Here is a 20,818-nt window from a genome sequence, read left to right on the forward strand (position 1 = left end):
AGATGGAATCGGATGTTAGATAGCTTGCCTGCCTAGTTAACAAAAGATTAAAGTTTGTTAAAAAGTTGTTTATTTTCTTTAACAATTTAAGGAAATCAAACAAAAAGTTGAGATCACAATCAATCACGGAATTACGATTATAGAGAATGCGAAAAAAAGTGGGACCCTAAAGTGCGTCTGTAGGTATAAGGAGTTACAGCCTAAACAAACGGATTGTCTCACTTCATAGGCGTTTTTGAAAACAATATTTTAAGACCAAAATTAGGTAATGGCACCTGCTATAAACCAAACTTATGATGTTTTCTTTCACACTTTAGTACCTTTTAGTAGGTGCCTAATTATTTTGTGCCTGTCAAATCAAAAAACCGTTAAAGCAACAAATGAAGATACGAAGGTACTACGAACTAATTTTCAAAAAAGCTCAAATAAAAGAGATATGTATGACAAAAATAAAATAAAATGCACGACTGGGGTCGTACGTACTTGCTCTTATGGTAAAAGTAGATCTTATCTTAAAGCTATTTATAAAAAAAAAATGAGGCAAAATTATAACTTTAATTAAACCATTTCCCATAATGTCAGAAAGTACAAAAAATCGGTTTTTATAATTAATAAAACACTGTTTTTAAAGGTTTTGATCACAAAATGCCTTTTGATTTCTTGTATGAAAATGAATTTTGAGAAAAAAAGTTTGGAGTTTGCCGTTTTTTAAAGAATTTTTTATATATAAACATTTTCTAACGTTAAAAAAAAAGTTGGTATGCCATTTTGAAGAAATAATAAATTTACACTTTAAAACAAAATTTCGAAACATCACATCACAAGATCCAAAAATGTATTTTTTGAGAATTTTCTAACATTTTAATATTACGATTAATTAAGCGCTTTTGTATAAAAATTTTCGTTGAAATCGGGTTAGTCTTCTAAGAAATATTTTGAAACCAAAAAAAAAACGGTTCTATGGCATGTACCGTTAGTAGCTTTCCAAAAAAAATTTTTTTAATCAAAAGTTGGGTCTTGTTTGTAAAATTATACACTAAATTTTTTATCAAAATCGTTAGAGCAGTTTTCGAGTTATTCGGTATAAATTGAAAAATTTGTATGGGAGGTACATACACTTTCTTAGTGAGATATAAAAAAAAAAAAACAAAAAAAAAACAAATTTCAGAATTCTATAAAAATCATCTGTACCAAATTTGAAGAAAATCCGTCCGTTTAGGCTGTGGAAATGTGTACAGATGGACGCACAACCGCACAGACGCACGGACGGAATTGCGAGACCCACTTTTTCGGAATTCTTCATCATCGTAATGTTGGTTTTGATTAAAACCTCAAATTATTTTTTCGACTCGAAACCAATACTTGCCCTATAGAGCAAGTAAAAATCACCCTTTGACGGGTTTAAAAAAAAAACACCCTAACTCTTAAACCGAAGGTATAATTGATATATATTGGAATATATTGTAGGGCATTAAATTATCTTCAAATTTGCTATACATTTATTTTCTGTAAATTCAAAAATACATGAGCTAGGTATACGAAAAAGTAAAATTTGTATACAAAAAAAAAAACAAAATGGCGGCCAAATGACTCTAAGTGTGATTTTGCAAAATGTGGTTTTCGACTCTTGTCTTGCTACTTTTTCGAGTCCTGAATTCAAAATGCATTTTGGAATTTTTTCCCAGACCCCATATAATAAAATCTAACTTTCCCGTACTAAAGGTATAATCCTCTTTAGAATGAAGGAAAATGGCATTAGAAAATTATTATTTTTATAAATGGCTCCTAAACGCAATGTTTATCTTTTGATGATTTTTTTTTTTTCAAAATCAATTTATTTGCGGTAACGTTTCTTAAATCTCTGAATATCTACTTAAGCCTAGTACGCAGCTTTAGTGAAACGAAAAATTTTTAAGTCTCCAAAGTCGACAGCGAACTTATTAATAAAAAAAATCATCGAGTATTATGCAAAAGTTAAAATAATAAAAATATAAATCAAAAAATTCCAGAAAAAACATCAAAAAATAAATTTGAAATCAAAAACAGTAACAATTAAATTTCGTTCAAGATTTCGCTAATTTTGTATGGAAAATTTCGTTTCCCTTCAGCTGCGTACCAGGCTTAAACGACTAATTTAACTTCTAACATAACACAGTTTTGTGTTGGCAAATGGCCGCATGACGGTGCTTGCTATAAGTGTTCTTCCGCTATGATCTCTGATTGTGTAAAAAAAAACTAATACATAAATTCAAATAATTTGGCGACGACGAACTTCAGTTAAGAAATTACCCAAGAAGAGGTCTATAACAACTGAGTTGTATCAATAGTATTTTCATGGTAAAGGTTGTTGAATACATTAGACTCAAGACTTCAATATAGAAAAAAATAATGCTTGAGGAATATAAACACAAATATATAGTTTTTCAAACATCGCTAACTTATAACGGAACTGGAATTGTTTTTCAAATAAATTTCTATATGCTTATTAATCTTAATTGTTATTAATAAATACTTGCACATAATTCCACTTCCACACTTTTTTCATACAAGCAGCCAGTTTTAAATAGTGCTTGTTTAAAAAAATTAAGCCTCAAAAATGTGTTCACTGTGGCGTATGTGGAATATTTTTTTAAATATGTTTTGTTGTGTTTTAGAAATGCCCTACACCCTAAGTCTAATAGAATTGATTTAATCTGATGCAAAAAAGGGACGAAACATGTTTTCAATTTTTGCTTGTCCTGTTGCCACTTAAAGTACCCACATTTTTTAAACACATTCAATAAATGCATATCACATGCAAATAGGAAAATCAATTAAACTCATGCATGTGCATACCTCGTCATTCTACTCTAAAAATCATGTCAATGTCATCAACCACCTTGTGCACGAAACGCGAAAATCAATATTAACATCATGAAAGATATAGCTACCTATTAAACAAAAGTACAAGAGCTTCACAGTGCCAAAGCTCAGTTGCAAATACCTAAAAGAAATTATCGCATTTTTCGGAAAAAGCGACAAGTCGACTGAAACATAGTACGTAAACGTACAATATACAAATTTGTTTAGATACAAATTTAAGAGTACGAGTATGTAAGACAAAAGCATCAGTACCAAAATATTTTTATTCAGATACTTTAATTATTTTGTTTCAAAATGTAAGCGAACGACGACAGCTATTACAGAGTGACGACGCGACGCGACGTCAAGGTCACAACCACCACTGTTCGAACTTTCTTCTTAAAAAATCATCTGTGATTATAATTATGTCACACTAGTGAGGTGCGGACAATAGAGATCGTATATACAAAAACGTATTTTGAAACATCAGATTCATTTATATGGTTGCGATTTAGAAGATTTTAATTAATACTTCAGTGACTGTGAACATGTTTAATGATAAAATAATAATAAAAAAAAGTGAAATAAATTGAACAAATCGAGATTAATGAAAAATGTGCCTCTGAATAATATTTCAAAAACTTATAATTTGAGTGAACCATATTTGTTTTTTAAAAAATATAAATATTTCGCGCACTCTCCATCCGCGTGAAGAATGAGCAAAACTGTTCTGCATTGGAGCTACCGTGACTACCGCAATGTTCCCATTGATCTGTTCCTCTACGAAAATTTAGAGGAGGTTTATCTTAAGGAGAATTTCATCACTCAAATACCAAAATGGCTTTTGAATTTGACAAACTTAAAGTTCATTCATCTCTCTGGAAATGCTCTCGAGGAGCTCCCGGATGATATATATTATTTGGAGAATTTGGAATTTTTAGATGTCTCTAATAATAAAATAACGAGTCTTCCTCACACTATTGGAGAGATGAAGTCTCTTCAAAGGCTAAATGTGAGTGGCAACAAATTGACTGAGATTCCGAAGGGTATGTTGTACAAATCAAATTCAACAAATATGTGTGTTAATTCAAAGTGCACTTCATTCACTTTTTAGGTATTGGGCGTTTAAAGAAATTGGAAGTCCTCGACATATGCGCTAATCAGCTAACATCGTTGCCAATGGAAATGTCGGAATGCAGCCATTTAAATGAGCTTTCAATGAGCGACAATACTCAATTAACATACATACCGGAACGTATTGCCAATATGCAATCCTTACAGTTTTTGGCGGCGGAACGTAGGTCACGATCGGTCTTGTAATAGATTTTTATTACCTACCTATTTCGTTTTCTAATTTAAGGTTGTGGATTACTTTATTTACCAGCTGCTTTGGCCAAATTTGTTAATCGTGTAAATATATTTCAAAATCCTTCCATCACACATATTCCAATGATTTATGAAACTTTTTTTGCCAGTTTCTATGACGCAATACAAACCGGGATGCCAAGGTATGAATGAGATGAACAATAACAAAATGATTTTAGGGTAGGATTGGTTTTTTTTTTTCTAGCATAAGAGAGAAGCGTTATTGGTTTACTTTCTCTGTTTCTAATGTTTGTTTTGATTTTTTTTAGATACAAACAGTTTTTAAAAATAGAATTTCGTCGGATCTAGTTTTTACTTAGAGTGAAATAAATAAACAGAAAGTAGCCAAGTTCAAAAGTGAATGGTGTTATATGTATGTATATACGTTAATACTAGAATTCCCAAACAGAAAAAGTTTTTTATTGAATGGACTGATGTAGTCGATAATAAATTATTACAAAAAGTTACGTGGGTCCACAGAGTAACAAGAAAACACTCTTTTAAAATCCCAACTTCTTAAAAAAAAGGATATTTCTAATAAAAATAAATACAAAAATCGAAATGAACTTAATTTCATTATGATACGAATTTTTTTCTTGAAAAAATGTGATTTAATCGGATAACAATGAAATGATTTCTCATTGAATGTATGTGCATTCTTATTGAAATTAAAACATTTAACAAAAAAAAATATTCACCTTAATTCAAAAGGATTGTTTTTTAATTCTGTTTGTGCTCTGCTAAGACTTTCCACAAAGAAGATGTGTACAGGGTGTCCATCAAAAAATATTGGATAAGACTGAAATGGCTTCAATTATGACTTTTCTTTAAAAATAATTAGAAACAAAAATAGTTTTTTTTACCGGTAATCAATTCGTCTGTGTTTTTTTTGTTACCTCATAACTTTGGACTGAGTGAACCAATTTTGATAATTCTTTTTGTATTATGAAGCTGGTGGCTGCAATGTGGTCCCATTTTAATTTCGTTAGAAAAATAATAAAACGTAGTTTTGATCCATCGAAGTCGGTTTTGTATTGATAAAAAAAAATTATTTTACTGTAATGGTCGCAACACCTTTATTCTTTTGCTCCAAAAATATGATAAATTTTTGAATTTTAACAAAATTATAAACTATTTATTGACTTATAGCTTATAGGAAAATGGTGACAAAAATTTAAAAAATTTACTTAATTTTAAATAGTAAATTAATGAAAGTTAAAGTGCCAATACTTATCAAAAACATAACTATATTTCACTAGTTGTTTTATTTCTGTTAATTGAATTTCATACTTAAAAAATATATTTATTAAAAATAAAAATATTGCTTAAAAATAAAATTTCTGTGAATTTTTTTTTTGTAATAACATCAATCTTTTTTAGAAACATTGAACATCCTCATTTCTTTTTCGTTCGAGAAAAAGCCAATAACACAAAATTATTACTACCGTTTGGAACCTTAGAAGTCTTCCATGTGCCTTCAGTTGAGAATCGGATCACACTCTATGATGATTGCCTGCATTCGTTAAATTATTTAAATTTTTTCCTGCCCTTATATAAAAATGAAATACTTCTCAACTCACTGCCAACCAAATATATGGGTGATCACATAAAAAATGGTCCAATTGCCCGCTGCACCCACAGAAACTGTTTCAACCCATTGTATACATCATATTATTTTATGCCAGTTAAAAGGTTTTTATTTCAAGTAAAATAGTGTCCTGTCAAATCAATATTTAATTTTGGTTTTTATTTGTTTCAGGCGAAACAGTACATCGAAGACTATATTTAGTTGCAACTTTTGTAGCATGTATTGTGCCAATTTGTGGTCGAAGGAAAACATTAAAAAGTACTACAGTATCGAATGGGAGCTTTGTGATGCAGATGATTGAGTACGTGCGCTTAACTGTTAAAAATTACAACTAAATTAATTTAAAAGTTTTGCTTTTAAAACTCTCTCAAAGAAAAATTTTTATAAAGATCAAAAATAAAAATATACATATATCGACCAATCGTAAATATAAAATATTAATTTAAAAAAAAAAAAATTAAAAAATTATTAAGTTTAAAAAAAATGTATTATGTATTTTAGACCACCAACATCATGCTCAGTGACCAAATAAAGAAATATTTTTAGACATATTTAATATTTAAACTTAGTTTTTTAACACCAACGTAGTCGGTCAGCGGATGCGGAAAGCCAAATCTTTAGAAAATGGAACAATTTTGCTTCCGCATATAATTTCCGGATATATCTTCAGTTTTAAGAATTTTACAGCGAATTATTTTTGTTAATAAAAGTTTTCAGTTGATATAAAAGAACATCACTGCCATACAACGAAATTCTAAAATTTTATAAAAAAAAACAAATACCTAAACGTTTTTTATGATTAGCACGGGTCTACCAAAATCATTTTTATAATTTTTTAAGTCAGTATCAGTACTCCATGTATAAAAAAATACATCATAAACCACTTAATAAATTATGACAGATTTGACATTTCCGAATGTAAATTATTGGCAGCTTGTTGAGATCAACGGCGTATACAAGGGGGGGGTCACGGGGTCATGACCCTCCCCAAGAACCCAGAACTTAAAAAAGAATTTGTTATGTGATACTGAAATCTCTTGAGTAAGATTATTTTCAAAATGTTGAAGTTTTAGAACATGAACGAAAATTAAAAGTAAAAAAAATTTTTGGTATTCAAACAAACTATTTTACCATATTTTGGGGAAGTGGTCATATTTTTAGCGAACGCTATGCTGGATTAGGATTATTTTGATTCGTTCGATAATATTAGTTGAGCTGTAGAGTTTTGTATGAAAACAAAATCCGGATAAGTATTATATTCAAAGCTTTTTAAAAGAAATTGAATCTAGTAGGTACACAAAAATAATATCTTAAGGGTAAGACACTGCTTACCAGCAAATAAAAGAAGCAGCCATATCTTCTATTTTTTTATATGATGAAGTAAATAAAATATGTTTTAAATAGGGAAGCTTTCTGTGGCCTTGCTGTGTGGAGGTCAATTCTGTTGATAAAATTCGTCCTCGGCAAAATGTTAAAGAAGGATATCATTTCTCAAATCTTTTTAGTTTTTTTGCAATGTTCCAGTTCAATACATTCGTCTGATAAAATTTGGTGAATTTTGTTTGCTTACAGAATATAACAGTATTTTGTACAATTGTACATACTAAATTTGCTAGATCTGTTGCATTTTTTGAAAAAAACTATCGATTTGTTAATCATCATAGAAGCAATGTAAGCAACCTTATCTAAGGCAATTTAAATATTATTATTAAATATCACTTAGGGCTAATTTTTTGAATAGTTAGATAAACCTAAGTTAGAGCTTGTTCCTAGGAATAAAAGTTTTTTTTTTATAGTGACATTTATTCTTGTGATAGTCTATCTGACGATTGAAAAGGCAGGGCTTAATCTAATAAATACAACTGAATGTTTTTTAAATTGTAAACCGCTGATTAATACCTGAAAACGGACGAATTCCAAAATATCGCCAAAATAATTTTTTTTGTCTTTACTATTTTAATAGAGGTATTTTAAATATTAAATACAATTTTAAAACAAAATTTAAAAAAAATTATATTTTCAACGAAATTGAAAGCCTAAACTTCTTTTTCGCACACAAACAATTGCCGGGGACACTCATTGTGTGTGGAAAAATGACATTTTGAGTTTTTTGTTTGTTTTTGTTGTTCATTTTGTCATTGCATGTCTTTCTGCGATGCGTGTTTGCTTTTTTTTCATTTATGTTTTGCAATTTTTCGGTCCAGATTTCGCAAGCATTTCGTTGTCCTCGTGGAGACCGACGAAAAATTTCGTTTCACATCAGCAGCGTTCTAGGCTTTAAGGCTTAACGAATCTCATACCGTTTTTGTTTGGTTATTTTTAGAACTACATTCGGAACTTTTCTATTCGAAATGCAAGACGCACAAATTTTAATGTTTAGGCCCATTTGCTCATACTAGTCATAAATTCTAATCTTAGATAGGTCGAATATAGCTCTAATGTTTTACTTAGTTTATTCTAAGTTTCTAAAAAATATTTATGTTAAACCTAGCAACGATTCACTTTCATGCGAGAAATCGCTGAGAGCTTCAAATTAAAATGTCAAACGACTCAAACGTCAGTGTATTTGAATTGTTTTTGAGAAATTAACCGGGAATAATTCAACAAATTTATTATTTTGGCAATTTTTATTGCAGAAAAAAGTGTAAAATAGTGAAAGTGGCAATAAAAGTGTGTTTAATTTAATAAAAAAAATTATTCATTTGACAGAATTTGTTTTGCAAATATTTTTGTTTGTCAAAAAATAATATGAGATATATAAAAACAAAAAGTGAACAGTGTTTCAAAAATGTATGTTGTAAATTTTACGATCTGAATATCTGCTAATAAATGTGAGTGAATTTATATTAAATTGATAATTTATTTCCTTTTCTCCCACATACATCAATTTTTTAAGCCGCGTTCTTTCTTTTTTGGTCAATTAAATACTTTAAGTATAGATCATAAAATACTTAAGTTCTACTATTTCTTCCCCCTAAGTTATGTTAAACTTAGAGGAATTTATGACACAATTTGAAGTTCGTGCAAACCGCTATGTATAACTTAAGGGTTTATGTTTCACATAAATATTTAAGACTCGTTTCAGCAAATGGGCCTTAATAATTCAAAAAGCCCATTTTCAGGTTTATGGCTGCTATCAAAACTTTTGAAAAAAAAAAAAATTGGCATGACCCCTCCCAAGAAGCAAACTTGTATACGCCCCTGGTTGAGATGCTTTTGTATGACAGACAAGTGTACTAAAATTGTAGCGTTTTTGCTAATACTTTTTTTTTTAAATAACTACACAGAGAAAAAGACCACCTAAAATTAAGCGGATTTCTGCATGATTTTAAGCCAAGATGGTTTCCGTTTGACTTTTTACTGTCATCAAAATAAGAAGATTTCCATCTAAAATTAAGTGAATTTCCGCTTAATTTAAGACAGAAGTCATCTTGGCTGAAAACCATGCAGAAGTCCGCTTAATTGTAGGTGGTCTTTTTCTTCGTGTCATTAAAAGTTTAAGAACGGTTAACTTACTTTCATACGTGTTAACCATTAGCAGATGCTACAATTTGCAGCACAAATTTGTATTACAGTTTTGACTTTTGTTGTTAAAATGCTCACACTATTACTTTATCTGCAATATAAATAGACAAATTAGCAAATTTCCTTGACTAAACCCCTGGTCCTAGAAAAATGGTTTATACCTTTCTAAAACTGGTGTTTAATGTAGACAAGATCATCACAGCATCAAACATTTTTACTTTAAGGATATATCAAAGTTAAGCCTCATAAGTTAACAGATACCTATTTCAAATAAGAAAAAACTTTAACCCTCTTGGGGCGCCAATTAGCATCAAAATAAAAATTGGAAAAAATTAGAGGATTTTTTGTATTATTTTGAAATAATTTCTCCATTTAGGATCTTGATTCTCGAAAATAAACCTTAATAATTAACGTCCTAATACACTTATATTCCTAATAAATAGGTGGTATCAGTTCAGGTGTTGGGTAACCATTTTTAAAGCTTGGCTAAGGTTAAAAAGAACTTAGTTTAATATTTTCATATGAATTTTGTTGGGCTCTTGGGGGCTCATAACCCCGTGACCCCCTATCCTTGTATTCACCGCCATTTGATTTTAGTCATACTCGTTAGTGTTTCTAAGCATTGAATCATTGAATACAATAACAAAAATTAATAGCATGCATCTCTTATCTTTTGTTATTGTTTCGATTTTGTTGACGCGAAAACAAATTTTGTAAAAACACAGATAGATACGTATCCGAGAATACATTTTGAGGGTGTGCATGTATAAAAATAAAATGCTTTTGTATGCCTCGAAAAGAGATCAATGCTTTTATTATTTCAGTGATAGAAGATAGTTCGACATGCAAATACGTTCTTCCTTTCTTTTTAATTTAATTTCTGTATTATAAATGTACAAAACAAACTAAATTTTAACATTAATTTGAAGCTGTTCGAGAAGGTAGTTTAAGGTTTGATTTTTATTATCAACTATCTTAAAATTAGAGCTAACTTCTGATATACCTAGGTACATATTTAATAAAAAACAAAATAAACAAAGTGTTTTTAAGTTCTGTTTTTAAGTGACTGTTTCGGCACATCCCTGTCTTTGTTAAATGTTATTCTGAATAGTGATAGTGAGCAAATTATTGTTATTTATCCTTACAACGTAGTTTGATGTCATTTATTATCATTAGAAAATAAAAATATAAACGTTCAAAAACTGCGGTAGTTTCAAAAAGAGTGAAGGGATGAAAGGATGTATGTATAGTATCCGTATGTTATGCTAAACGGCATGTGTAAATGAATAAAAATTAAGTACCTTGTTTGAGATAAGTGACAATACTCGTATACTTGTGGTATAGGTACCGAGAGTCGGCCTTTTGGGGATGGGGAGGTGAGCAACTAGCCGGTTTCTCGCCATCGCCGTTCTAGCGGCATTAAAAAAAGCGTATTGAAAGCAGGTCAATCTAAAGGTCAGCTAAAGCGAACAGAAAAGTTTTATTGATTTAATTATAATTTGATCAATTATTTGAATCGGACTTTTTTGATATGCAAATAAAAATTTGTATTTCATACTTTTTCCCTATACGTTTCGCCGTAATTTCTCGAATTCATCAGTGGTATTTTATTGATTATGAAAATATTATTTTGTTACATTTAATAATTATAATTATTCATAGATAATATTTTTAAACTTTGGAATTTTAGGACAGCACTTTATTAAGTTTTTCTAAAGTGCTGTGCTAAAATTCTAAAGTTTTAAATTATCTATCAATAATTATAATTATTAAATGTAACAAAAAAATATTTTCATGTTTAATAAAATATCCCGGATATACATAAATGATAGTGAATAGTGAATAAACTTGCCAGTAAAATCAGCGAATAATAATATTATAATAAAACATAATTTACCATTTAGAATTCATAAATTAGAGATGATGCCACGATGCAACCATGCAAGTAATGTAGAGTTATGTGTTTTAATTTATATGAGTTAATTGCAATTCTGTTTTTATTGTTTTTTTACACATTTTACATAGATGTCTTTATTAGAATAAACCTACTCATGTTCAAAAAAATCTTGTCAATTATTGTATTAACAACTTCTTCAGAATCATATTTTATTCATGAAATCTTTTTATTCCGCATTTACTACTTTCGTGTGATTCACGGTTAAAAAATGATAACTTAACGAAAATTAATCTACGCGTAAAAAATCCTCTCTACTTTCAAATACGTTCTGGTGACTTTTGAAAAGAGTAGAAAATACATAAATAAATAAAAAAAATTAAAATGAATCTCATGGTTTTTTAAAATATTGAATAGGTATGTAGTATGTTTAAACTTTTTTTTAATATTTTACTTTATTAGAATTTTACATTAATTCAGTTATTTTAATTTCCTTTTTGTGTAAAAATTCACAAAAAATTTCGAGGCCTACAAATAATGCTGTTAAAAATATTAGCAATACTAGGATTTGTTTCTCTTAGCTATGGCCAATTTGAATCTGACTCTAAAGCCAACGGCAACTCCATTGTCCATATGTTTGGTAAAATGCAGTTATTCTTAAATTAGTCTCATCTATCTATAGCAATAAAAATCAATTCTCTACAACTTCGCGTTTAGATTTTAGTCTAAATTTCATCTTTCCGTTTTACCCCTGTTTACCCTATTAAATGACGGAATTTTTAAAAATCCTTCATTTGGATTATATTAAGCTTTAGGTTATTATCCTTCAAATGAGCTATAGAAGATTTTTGTATCTCTAATAGTTTATTTTTAATTGAATTTTTTTGCCGCACTGCGAAAGTGCGAGAGTGTAACGTTAGAAAATGGCGTCACTTTTTTGTGGTGGCTACCATGGTTCAACGATTTATAAGACGTTATCACGTCAAAAATCTTGTCACTTATTGTATTAACAACTTCTTCAGAATCATATTTTATTCATGAAATCTTTTTATTCCGCATTTCCTACTATCGTGTGATTCACGGTTAAAAAATGATAACTTAACGAAAATTAATCTACGTGTTCATACAAACATGTAAAAAATCCTCTCTACGTTCAAATAGTGACTTTTACATTATGTTTGAAATGAGTAGAAAATACATAAATAAATTAAAAAAATCAAATGAATCTCATGTTTTTTTAAATATTAAATAAGTAGTATGTTTAAACTTTTTTTTTTAAATTTTGTACTTTATTAGAATTTTGCATTAATTCAGTTATTTTTTAATTTCCCCTTTAGTGTTAAAATTCCCAAAAAATTTCTAGGGGTACAAATAATGCTATTAAAAATATTAGCAATACTTGGATTTGTTTCTCTTAGCTATGGCCAATTTGAATCTAACTCTAAAGCCAACGGCAACTCCATTGTTCATATGTTCGAATGGAAATGGAACGACGTTGCAGCTGAATGTGAGAATTTTATAGGTCCTAAAGGATATGGCGGTGTTCAGGTTTGTAATAAAAAAAAGTTGTATTTTTCAATAACATTATTATATTGCTATTTTCTTAGGTTTCTCCTCCAAATGAAAACGTAGTAGTGCCTAAACGCCCCTGGTGGGAGCGTTATCAACCCGTTTCATATATACTTATCAGCCGTTCTGGCAATGAAACCGAATTTAGGTCCATGGTAGAACGTTGTAACAAAGTTGGAGTCTTAGTATACCCCGATGTTGTTTTCAACCACATGGCCGCAGCAAGTGGTATAGGCACAGCTGGATCAACATCAGACCCTGGAAACAAACTATATCCCGCTGTCCCGTATTCTAAATCAGATTTTCACCCTACATGCACCCTGAACAACTATAGTGATCCCTTCAATGTACGCAATTGTGAACTAGTTGGGTTAAAGGATTTGGATCAAAGCAAGGACTGGGCAAGAGATCGTATTGTTGAGTTTTTAAACAAACTTATTAGTTTAGGTGTTGCTGGATTTCGGGTTGATGCTTGCAAGCATATGTGGCCAGCTGATCTCAAGGTTTGTTTCTTCATCAATCAGTGCAATTAATCTAAAAAAAAATATTTATAGGTCATTTATAGCCGTCTTAATAATTTGAGCATAGAACATGGATTTGCAAAAGGCTCGAGACCTTTTATTTTTCAAGAAGTTATTGATTTGGGTGGCGAAGCTATATCAAGTAGCGAATATACTAGTTTAGGGGTCGTTACTGAATTCCGATATTCAAATGGGATCGGAAAGACTTTCAACAAAGTTAGCCAGTTGAAATGGCTTGCTAATTTTGGCACTGGATGGGGACTAATGAATTCCAGCAGTGCATTAGTTTTTGTAGACAATCATGATAACCAACGTGGGCATGGACCAGGTGGAGATAATATTTTGACCTATAAGAAACCCAAACAGTACAAAATGGCTACTGCATTTATGCTGGCATATCCATACGGTAATTCTCGAATAATGAGTTCTTTTGCGTTTTCGGATACGGATCAAGGTCCACCCAGTAATGACGGTGGTAAAACAATATTATCGCCGATTATTAAAGAAGACGGCTCTTGTGACAACGGATGGGTTTGTGAGCATCGATGGCGTCAAATATACAATATGATTGGGTTCAAAAATACTGTTAAAGGAACAGTTCTTAAAAACTGGTGGGACAATGGAGCTGATCAAATTTCATTTTGCCGTGGAAATAAGGGTTTTATAGCCTTTAATCAAGAAGATTCGGATTTAAATCAAACCTTGAACACATGTTTGCCAGCTGGAAGTTATTGTGATGTTATTTCCGGGAGTAAAGTTGGAAATGTTTGTTCTGGAAAATCTATTTTGGTAGATAAAGATGGAAAAGCAAATATTTTTATAGGATCAAAAGAAGAAGATGGAGTTCTGGCGATACATGCCGGTTCTAAGCTTTAATTTGTTGTTTAATCCTCAATTTATTCACACTCAATCGAATTTAAAGTCGCCAACAGGAAATCTTAAAATGTGTATGCGATTTCTCATTTTTAATGAAGACTTTAGAGATAATGGATAGTTAATTAATTGTGCTTAGTTCATTAAAATCGAAAATATATTCATTTCAAAAATCATATCTTTTACTACAGGGCTATAACATGTACGACATGCATGTCAAACTTGCGGCCCGCGGGCCGCATGCGGCCCACATCGAGTAATTTTGCGGCCCTCACATAGATTCGAGCTAAATTTTAGGTCTCATACAAATTTATCGATAAGATGCTCAGATAAATTTTAAAACGGCTAAAATTTTTCGACAGTTTGTATGGGAGCTAAAATGTATCTTATTATGAGTTTGTTTTGACCAATTAAAGTTCGAAATATGCTAAAATTTTTCTCGATCTGCGTACCTGGCATGGAATGTAGGTACCTGAAAAAAAAATTATAAATTAATAAGATATCGTGAATTAGGAAGCGAACGTTCTGATTTAACCGAACGGTAGGTTAAATCATGAATGCCCTAGGTATGGCATTCTTTGTTTTTTTTTCATAAAAATTAGAATAAATGTCGAATGATATGGAAATGGAGGCATGCGATTTTTAGAGTAACTCCGAAGTAAATTCCAAATTTCTATGAAGTGGATATTTTTTTCAGTCAGATTTGGGGCAATTTAAAACTGCAATTAAAAATCGTTTGCAAATTTCATGCGAGTAAATATTTTTTTCTATTGAGAGAATTAAAATCCAGCCTAACTTACACCTTGGTATGGTGAAAAACATAAATGGTAGTAAAGAAGAGATTCTAGATATGAGGAAGAAATAAAATTAATGTTATAAATCTTCTTATTTTTATAAATCTGTTTAAAAAAGTTCTAGTTTTAATTTTTTTGCGGCCCATAAAAATTTAGATCTCGCTGTTTTGGCCCCTAGGAACCAATGAGTTTGACATGCCTGATGTACGAGATATTCAAACTATAAATTTCCACTTTACGCAAGGAATACTATAACGGTTGAAAATTCAACAACTCGACAACAGCTTTCCAAAATTGAAAACAAAAACGTTTGTTTAAATTTAAAAACAGGCTTGATAATTGGGGCTACAATTAATGTATCTATAGGAAAGAACTAGTATCTAAGAATTTGGTATACTGGTTTATAGTGAGTGAAAAATAAATACATACCTATGATAGGTAAGTCAATAGGGGTATTCATTAAAGGTGTAAACTCTGGTTAAAGTGGTAAGCTGTTTTACCATATTTACCATTTTACCAGATTGAGTTTACACCGTTGCATGGGGTATTCAAAAAAGTATAAAAGTTTCCAAAGTTGAAGTGAGATCGAAAAATATTACAATTTGAATTCAACAAAACAGGGTTTTTCAGAGCAAAAAACAAAAATAAACACATTTTCTTAACCTGTTGTTTATTTATTTTTCTCTTTGAAGAAAAGCCTCTATTATTGTTTGTTCTTTTTTCTGAAAAAACATGTTTTTTTTTTCAATTCCAATTGTAATATTTGTCAATTCACCTCCAATTTTATAAACGTTTCTACATTTTTGAAAACTGCAATATCGAGACAAGTTGTAAAATAATGAATGAGTGTCACACCATACAAATTTTTTTCGCGGAGTTGCTCTGAAAAGTAAGTTAGAAATTGAGTTTTTGTAAAACTCGGAACTGTTAATTTATTTGTAGCGAAATGGCATATGAAATAAATAATATTTTAAATAATTAATTACTCGTATTTCGTATTGTTAGGAAATGTTTAAGTGAAAAAATATTAAAAAACAAATAGATACTGTTGCAAACTAGGGATTTTTTTAAATTTTTTTCAAGAACTGCATTTATTCGAAAACCGTAAGGATTTGAGATGAACATGAACATGAACAACTTACCAAATTCTGAGAACCCTTAAGTTGGCCTATCAGCATATTTCGTTTGATCCATTACTTTAGAGACACCTTGTATTTAATGTTTGGTTCTACAAATAAACTTTCAATTCCGCTTCTAGGGAATCGCAACTGTTTTCTTGATCCAATCCAAAGTATTGTTGGATTAAGTGCAAAATGTGTACCAAATGGTACCAAAAAGCTTGTGCTGGAGTGAGAACTAATGAAAATATAGCATAATTGTGTTATAGGCTGCATTTAAAACAGTAGAAACGGTCTTTCTACCAACAAAATTTGATAGGGTGGTCTTACCCCCATGTGGGGGCAAGACGGTTTTTTGTTTGATGTTTTTTTAAAACGTATTATCTTTTGTTCAGTTTTTTTTATTTTTTTATAATAATGAAAGTTTCTGCAAAAAACATTAAACTTAATGAATAAAAACTTTATTCTATTTAAAAGATGTTTTTTATTGGTTTTTAAGGCAGTCAAACACAAAGTGGGCGGTCTTGCCCCCACTTCCCCTACATTTAATCTGCACATCAAGATATATACAGTCTAACAGACTATATCTGTGAAGTTAGCACCCCCCGATTGATTTTTTTTTTGCAAACCTAGGTCATTCGTTTGCCCAAGGTTAGCCCAGGATAGCCCAACACTTTTTTTCGTTTGCCCACACTTAGTTCTAAAATTATAACGCTTCAATTTTTTTTCACCTCGAAAATCACAGTGGTGTGCTATCCTGATCTTACCCTGGGAACAACCAAGAGAATTAGTATGACGAAGTAGTCACTAGTCCATAACTTTTGACTTTTTTGATAACGTACCTAATGAATATTACACTTATTTCGACTCGCTGAATCCGAATTTCAAGACCGTTTGACCCGATCACCCTCTAGTTTTGAGGGGGCAAATATTGTAAAAAAAAAACTGCAGTCAAAAGTGGATCGGGCCAAACGGAATTGAAATTCGGATTAAGCGGGTTGGAATACTGAAATACATGTCGGTAGGTAGGTTGCTCCAAAGTACATACCTTTTTTTTGCCGGTCTTATCAATATGAATATAATGAGACTCTTTGGCTAAAATCTTAACTTGATCGAAATGAATCCAGTGGTGGTGGGTTCATTTATCATAAGGATGAAATGGTGTTTTGAGGTGAAAAGATAGAGTGGGATCATTGCAAAACCTTAGTCATAAAAATGACAACCAATTAAAATCTGAAAATATTATTACATTTGATTTTTAATATAGTGTTCATAAAAATATTAAGAAAAAGGTTATTTTTTTAAGAGGTAACAAATAATTACATATTTGGTAAAGAAGTTTTTGTCTTTCATTTATATTTGTTCATGTATTCACCTTTATTTTGAGATGGGTGTTGTCAGTTTATAAAAAAAAATATTTCAACTATGTATTTTTAAACTCGTGACCCAATATGTATTGCTAAAACACCATCTTCGTCGGCAGTAGATATGCTGATCTGAGCTGACCCATCCTTGTCAACAACAACTTGTTTTCCTGAACAAGAATCTCCAGACCTATTTCCGGTTATGACATCACAATATGTACCAGCTGGCAAGCAAGTATAGAGGCGCTGGTTTAAATCATAATTTTCCAGGTTAAATGCTACAAAACCTCGATTTCCGCGACAGAATGCAATTTGATCACCATCATTGTCCCACCAATTATTGACCGAAGTTCCTTCTACTGCATTTCTAAAACCAACCATGTTGTAAATTTGACGCCAGCGATGCTCGCACACCCAGCCGTTGCCACAAGAATCATCATCATAAATTTCTGGAGACAAGATAGTTTCACCATCAGCACTAGGTGGACTATCATCAGATGCCTCAAACGCAAATGAACTCATCACACGGGGAATACCGTAAGGGTAGGCCAACATAAATGCGGATGCCATCTTGTACCTTCTGGATGATTTATAATTCAATGCTTCGGCTCTTTGGTTGTCATGATTGTCAACGAAAATCAAAGCCTGTTCACTAGGAAGAAATCCCCAACCAGTGCCCCAGCTATTCAGCCACTTCAATTTATCACCATTGTTGAAAACAATCCCGATCTTAGAAGAGTGACGGAACTCTGTGACGGCCCCCAAATGAGTATATTCCTCACGAGTTATCGCTTCTCCACCGTTATCAATTACTTCTTGGTAGATAAATGGTCGAGAACCAGGAGCAAATCCTTGTTCAATGTTTAAGTCGTTAAGCGAGTTCAAAATGACCTAAAGAAAAAAAAGTTCAATACTACCTACATAATCATTATGACTTGTTATTCTTACCTCCATATCATGTGGCCACATATGTTTAGATGCATCTAAACGGAATCCAGCAACTCCGATATCAATTAATTTATTCATAAGCGTTATCATCTGCTGACGAACATATTCTTTGCTTTGATCTAGATCTTTCAATCCTACCAATTCGCAGTTGCGCACTTCAACTCGATCATTGAAGTTATTTATTGAACATGTTGGATTAAAATCAGTTGGTGAATATGGGACAGCTGGGAAGTTTTTATTGTTAGGATCAGCTGAGGATCCCGCCGTTCCTACAACATTATCACCACCCGCCATATGATTCATGATGAAATCTGGATAGATGCGAATTCCAACCTTGTTACAACGGGTCACCATGTCACGAAATTGAGCCTCATTTCCAGATCGAGTGGTGAGAATATACGAAATAGGTTGATAACGCTCCCACCATGGGCGTCCATTAATAACAGCATTTTCAGTTACCGGAGAAACCTTTAATAAATTTATGATTAATTCTAACCTTTTAAAGTTTTATTGAATCCTACCTGAACACCGGCATATCCTTTTGGAGCCAGAAACTGTTCGCACTCATTGGCAATGTCATCCCACTTCCATTCGAAGAGATGGACCATAGCATCTCGTCCACCCCAATAATTAGGATTGTGCTGACCGTTGATGGCAGTAACCGCCAAAATTAGTAAAGCTAGCACATTCGAAAAGTCCATGACGAGAACTATTGTTAACATTATAAATTGCTTTATTATTTATACCTTTTTGCAGTCATATTTTTTAGTATTATCTTTAAATTGTTTTGTATTAAAGATATACATAGTAACGGTGATTTATTATGATTTTTGAGATTCCGATCAGCAAAATAAAGAAGACTCTGTCCTCTTGTTATCGCTTTAATTAGCAATAATATATTGGATTTTCCATGTGTTTCTAATTAAAGATGCACATTGCGCGTTTTAATTATGAGGGAAGTTATTTTCTTATCAGTGATATGTAGATAGATTTTAAAAGAGTTATTTATTGATACTAAATTCTTAAACTTATCTTAGCTTAAATCAGCAATAATTGGCTTAACAAAGAAAAAACATTAGATTAGTCGTGTTTTGGTGATACTTTGGGTCCGGTAAAAGTAGGCGTCTTATCGAAAAAAGTTAATTGCTAAAGTTGAAGATAGTTAAAGCAATTTGATCAATTTTTTTACATACTTCAAAAATATTGAGAAAAAGTCCAAAATCCAATGTTTGTATTGCAATGTTCAAATTGTTTACCTAAATAAATTCTTTCAACTGGAAAAATAATCCAATTCGTAAATTTTTAAATTTAATGCCTTAAAATTTCCGCCCTTAGCAAAGTGCTCCTGGGGCCTGTGTCTCGCCCGCTCCGCCCAGTCAAATATTGATCCATCCTCGGAAGTTTCAATATCTGTATTTGGTTTCACATTTGCAGCAAACTGGGCTTTTTAACCACGAATTAAAGTCCAATACCCAATACTAATATGTTTGAATAGAGAGTTATATAAAGCGTACGCAGGATTTTGATCAGTGAGGGGAAAACTCATTCGAGAACAAATTAAGCTGAATTTTTAATATATTTTTTATGGGTTCTCAGTAAATCTATTAAGTACCTACGTACAGTTTTTATGATTTTCTCCTTTCTTTCCGAAACTAACTATTTTTCGGTTACTAAAAGTTAAAACATTAAAACAGATATCTAGAAACTGATTTTGAGATTATTTTCGGTTATACTTTTCAAACAATCTTCGATCATGAATGATCATAGCGACGATATGACTCTTCTCAATGTGTTTAAAGTTTTTTCAACTGTGTACATGGTAAAGAAAGGGTAAAGTAAGAGCAGGTTTCGTTGTCGGGAAAAAATCGTAAACTTCACGAAGGATATCGCATAAGTCAAGTTTTCAGAGATCTTCTAAAGATAATTTTGTATCTTTCCAAATATTGTACTACAAATCTGTACCCCGAACAAAACTTTATAATTGTATTGAATTTTGAAAATTTAAGTCACCCTACGTACTTGCTCTTATGGTTAGATTTTGAAAGAATATTAAAGTTTTATATAGCCTTCAGAAAAGGTTCATTAACTGCCTATCCCTTCCCACCTTGCGTTCGCCTTTGGAGTCATATGAATATGAAAGCAAAATTTACTAAAAAAAGATTAATCACAACATTTTTTTTCAAAGCTTAAGCTAATCTTTTTGCATGTGACCCAGTGAGCATAATACTTTTATGATTGAGTGTTTGTCTTTTTTTTCTTAAAGAGCTGAACAGAATACGTCGCCCGTCGCTCAACGATTAAAATGACAGCTGTCAAAAATGTAATTTGTATGGTAGTCGCCCATCGGCAACGGAATGAAGTCGCACGTCACTCAGTGATTCGCTCAAAAGTTGAACATTTTTCAACTACGTCGTGCGA

General features: G+C 31.3%; 3 protein-coding genes across 5 annotated transcripts; 2 read left to right on the forward strand and 1 right to left on the reverse strand.

Annotated features, from left to right (window-relative positions):
• Window positions 1–2,815: 2,815 nt before the first annotated feature.
• LOC129921164 (leucine-rich repeat-containing protein 28) lies at window positions 2,816–6,307 on the forward strand. The gene is made up of 5 exons (XM_056002869.1): window positions 2,816–3,887; window positions 3,956–4,138; window positions 4,202–4,349; window positions 5,587–5,898; window positions 5,966–6,307. The coding sequence occupies exons 1-5, from the start codon at window positions 3,557–3,559 to the stop codon at window positions 6,093–6,095; spliced, it is 1,104 nt and encodes a 367-aa protein (XP_055858844.1). The 5' UTR covers window positions 2,816–3,556; the 3' UTR covers window positions 6,096–6,307.
• Window positions 6,308–10,135: 3,828 nt separating this feature from the next.
• LOC129921160 (alpha-amylase A-like) lies at window positions 10,136–14,295 on the forward strand. Of its 2 annotated transcripts, none has more exons than XM_056002859.1 (4): window positions 10,136–10,326; window positions 12,551–12,761; window positions 12,821–13,285; window positions 13,337–14,295. In XM_056002859.1, exons 2-4 carry the CDS (start codon window positions 12,588–12,590, stop codon window positions 14,177–14,179), a joined length of 1,482 nt encoding a protein of 493 aa, XP_055858834.1. In that variant the 5' UTR covers window positions 10,136–10,326; window positions 12,551–12,587; the 3' UTR covers window positions 14,180–14,295. The 2 variants fall into 2 exon arrangements, with proteins under 2 accessions (XP_055858834.1, XP_055858835.1); XM_056002860.1 differs by having other exon boundaries at window positions 10,166–10,270.
• A 3,226-nt stretch (window positions 14,296–17,521) lies between these two features.
• LOC129921159 (alpha-amylase A-like) lies at window positions 17,522–20,529 on the reverse strand. 2 transcript variants are annotated; one of them, XM_056002858.1, is made up of 4 exons: window positions 19,147–20,529; window positions 18,922–19,079; window positions 18,401–18,868; window positions 17,522–18,343 (listed from the first exon to the last, which is right to left on the reverse strand). In XM_056002858.1, exons 2-4 carry the CDS (start codon window positions 19,006–19,008, stop codon window positions 17,522–17,524), a joined length of 1,377 nt encoding a protein of 458 aa, XP_055858833.1. In that variant the 5' UTR covers window positions 19,009–19,079; window positions 19,147–20,529. The 2 variants fall into 2 exon arrangements, with proteins under 2 accessions (XP_055858833.1, XP_055858832.1); XM_056002857.1 differs by lacking the exon at window positions 19,147–20,529 and having other exon boundaries at window positions 18,922–19,136.
• Window positions 20,530–20,818: the final 289 nt, after the last annotated feature.

Source organism: Episyrphus balteatus, chromosome 1 (genome assembly GCF_945859705.1).
Source record: "Episyrphus balteatus chromosome 1, idEpiBalt1.1, whole genome shotgun sequence".
NCBI lineage: Eukaryota > Metazoa > Arthropoda > Insecta > Diptera > Syrphidae > Episyrphus > Episyrphus balteatus.

Bases quoted from the DNA above. Each gene is read 5' to 3' on its own strand.
- LOC129921160 (XM_056002859.1), top strand. From the start codon at position 12,588: ATGCTATTAAAAATATTAGCAATACTTGGATTTGTTTCTCTTAGCTAT. The intron at 12,762-12,820 runs GTTTGTAATAAA...CTATTTTCTTAG, and splicing joins AAGGATATGGCGGTGTTCAG to GTTTCTCCTCCAAATGAAAA. The intron at 13,286-13,336 runs GTTTGTTTCTTC...AAATATTTATAG, and splicing joins TGTGGCCAGCTGATCTCAAG to GTCATTTATAGCCGTCTTAA.
- LOC129921164 (XM_056002869.1), top strand. From the start codon at position 3,557: ATGAGCAAAACTGTTCTGCATTGGAGCTACCGTGACTACCGCAATGTT. The intron at 4,350-5,586 runs GTATGAATGAGA...AATCTTTTTTAG, and splicing joins ATACAAACCGGGATGCCAAG to AAACATTGAACATCCTCATT. The intron at 5,899-5,965 runs GTTTTTATTTCA...TATTTGTTTCAG, and splicing joins TATTTTATGCCAGTTAAAAG to GCGAAACAGTACATCGAAGA.
- LOC129921159 (XM_056002857.1), bottom strand. From the start codon at position 19,122: ATGTTAACAATAGTTCTCGTCATGGACTTTTCGAATGTGCTAGCTTTA. The intron at 18,869-18,921 runs GTAGGATTCAAT...AATTTATTAAAG, and splicing joins AAGGATATGCCGGTGTTCAG to GTTTCTCCGGTAACTGAAAA. The intron at 18,344-18,400 runs GTAAGAATAACA...TTTTTTCTTTAG, and splicing joins TGTGGCCACATGATATGGAG to GTCATTTTGAACTCGCTTAA.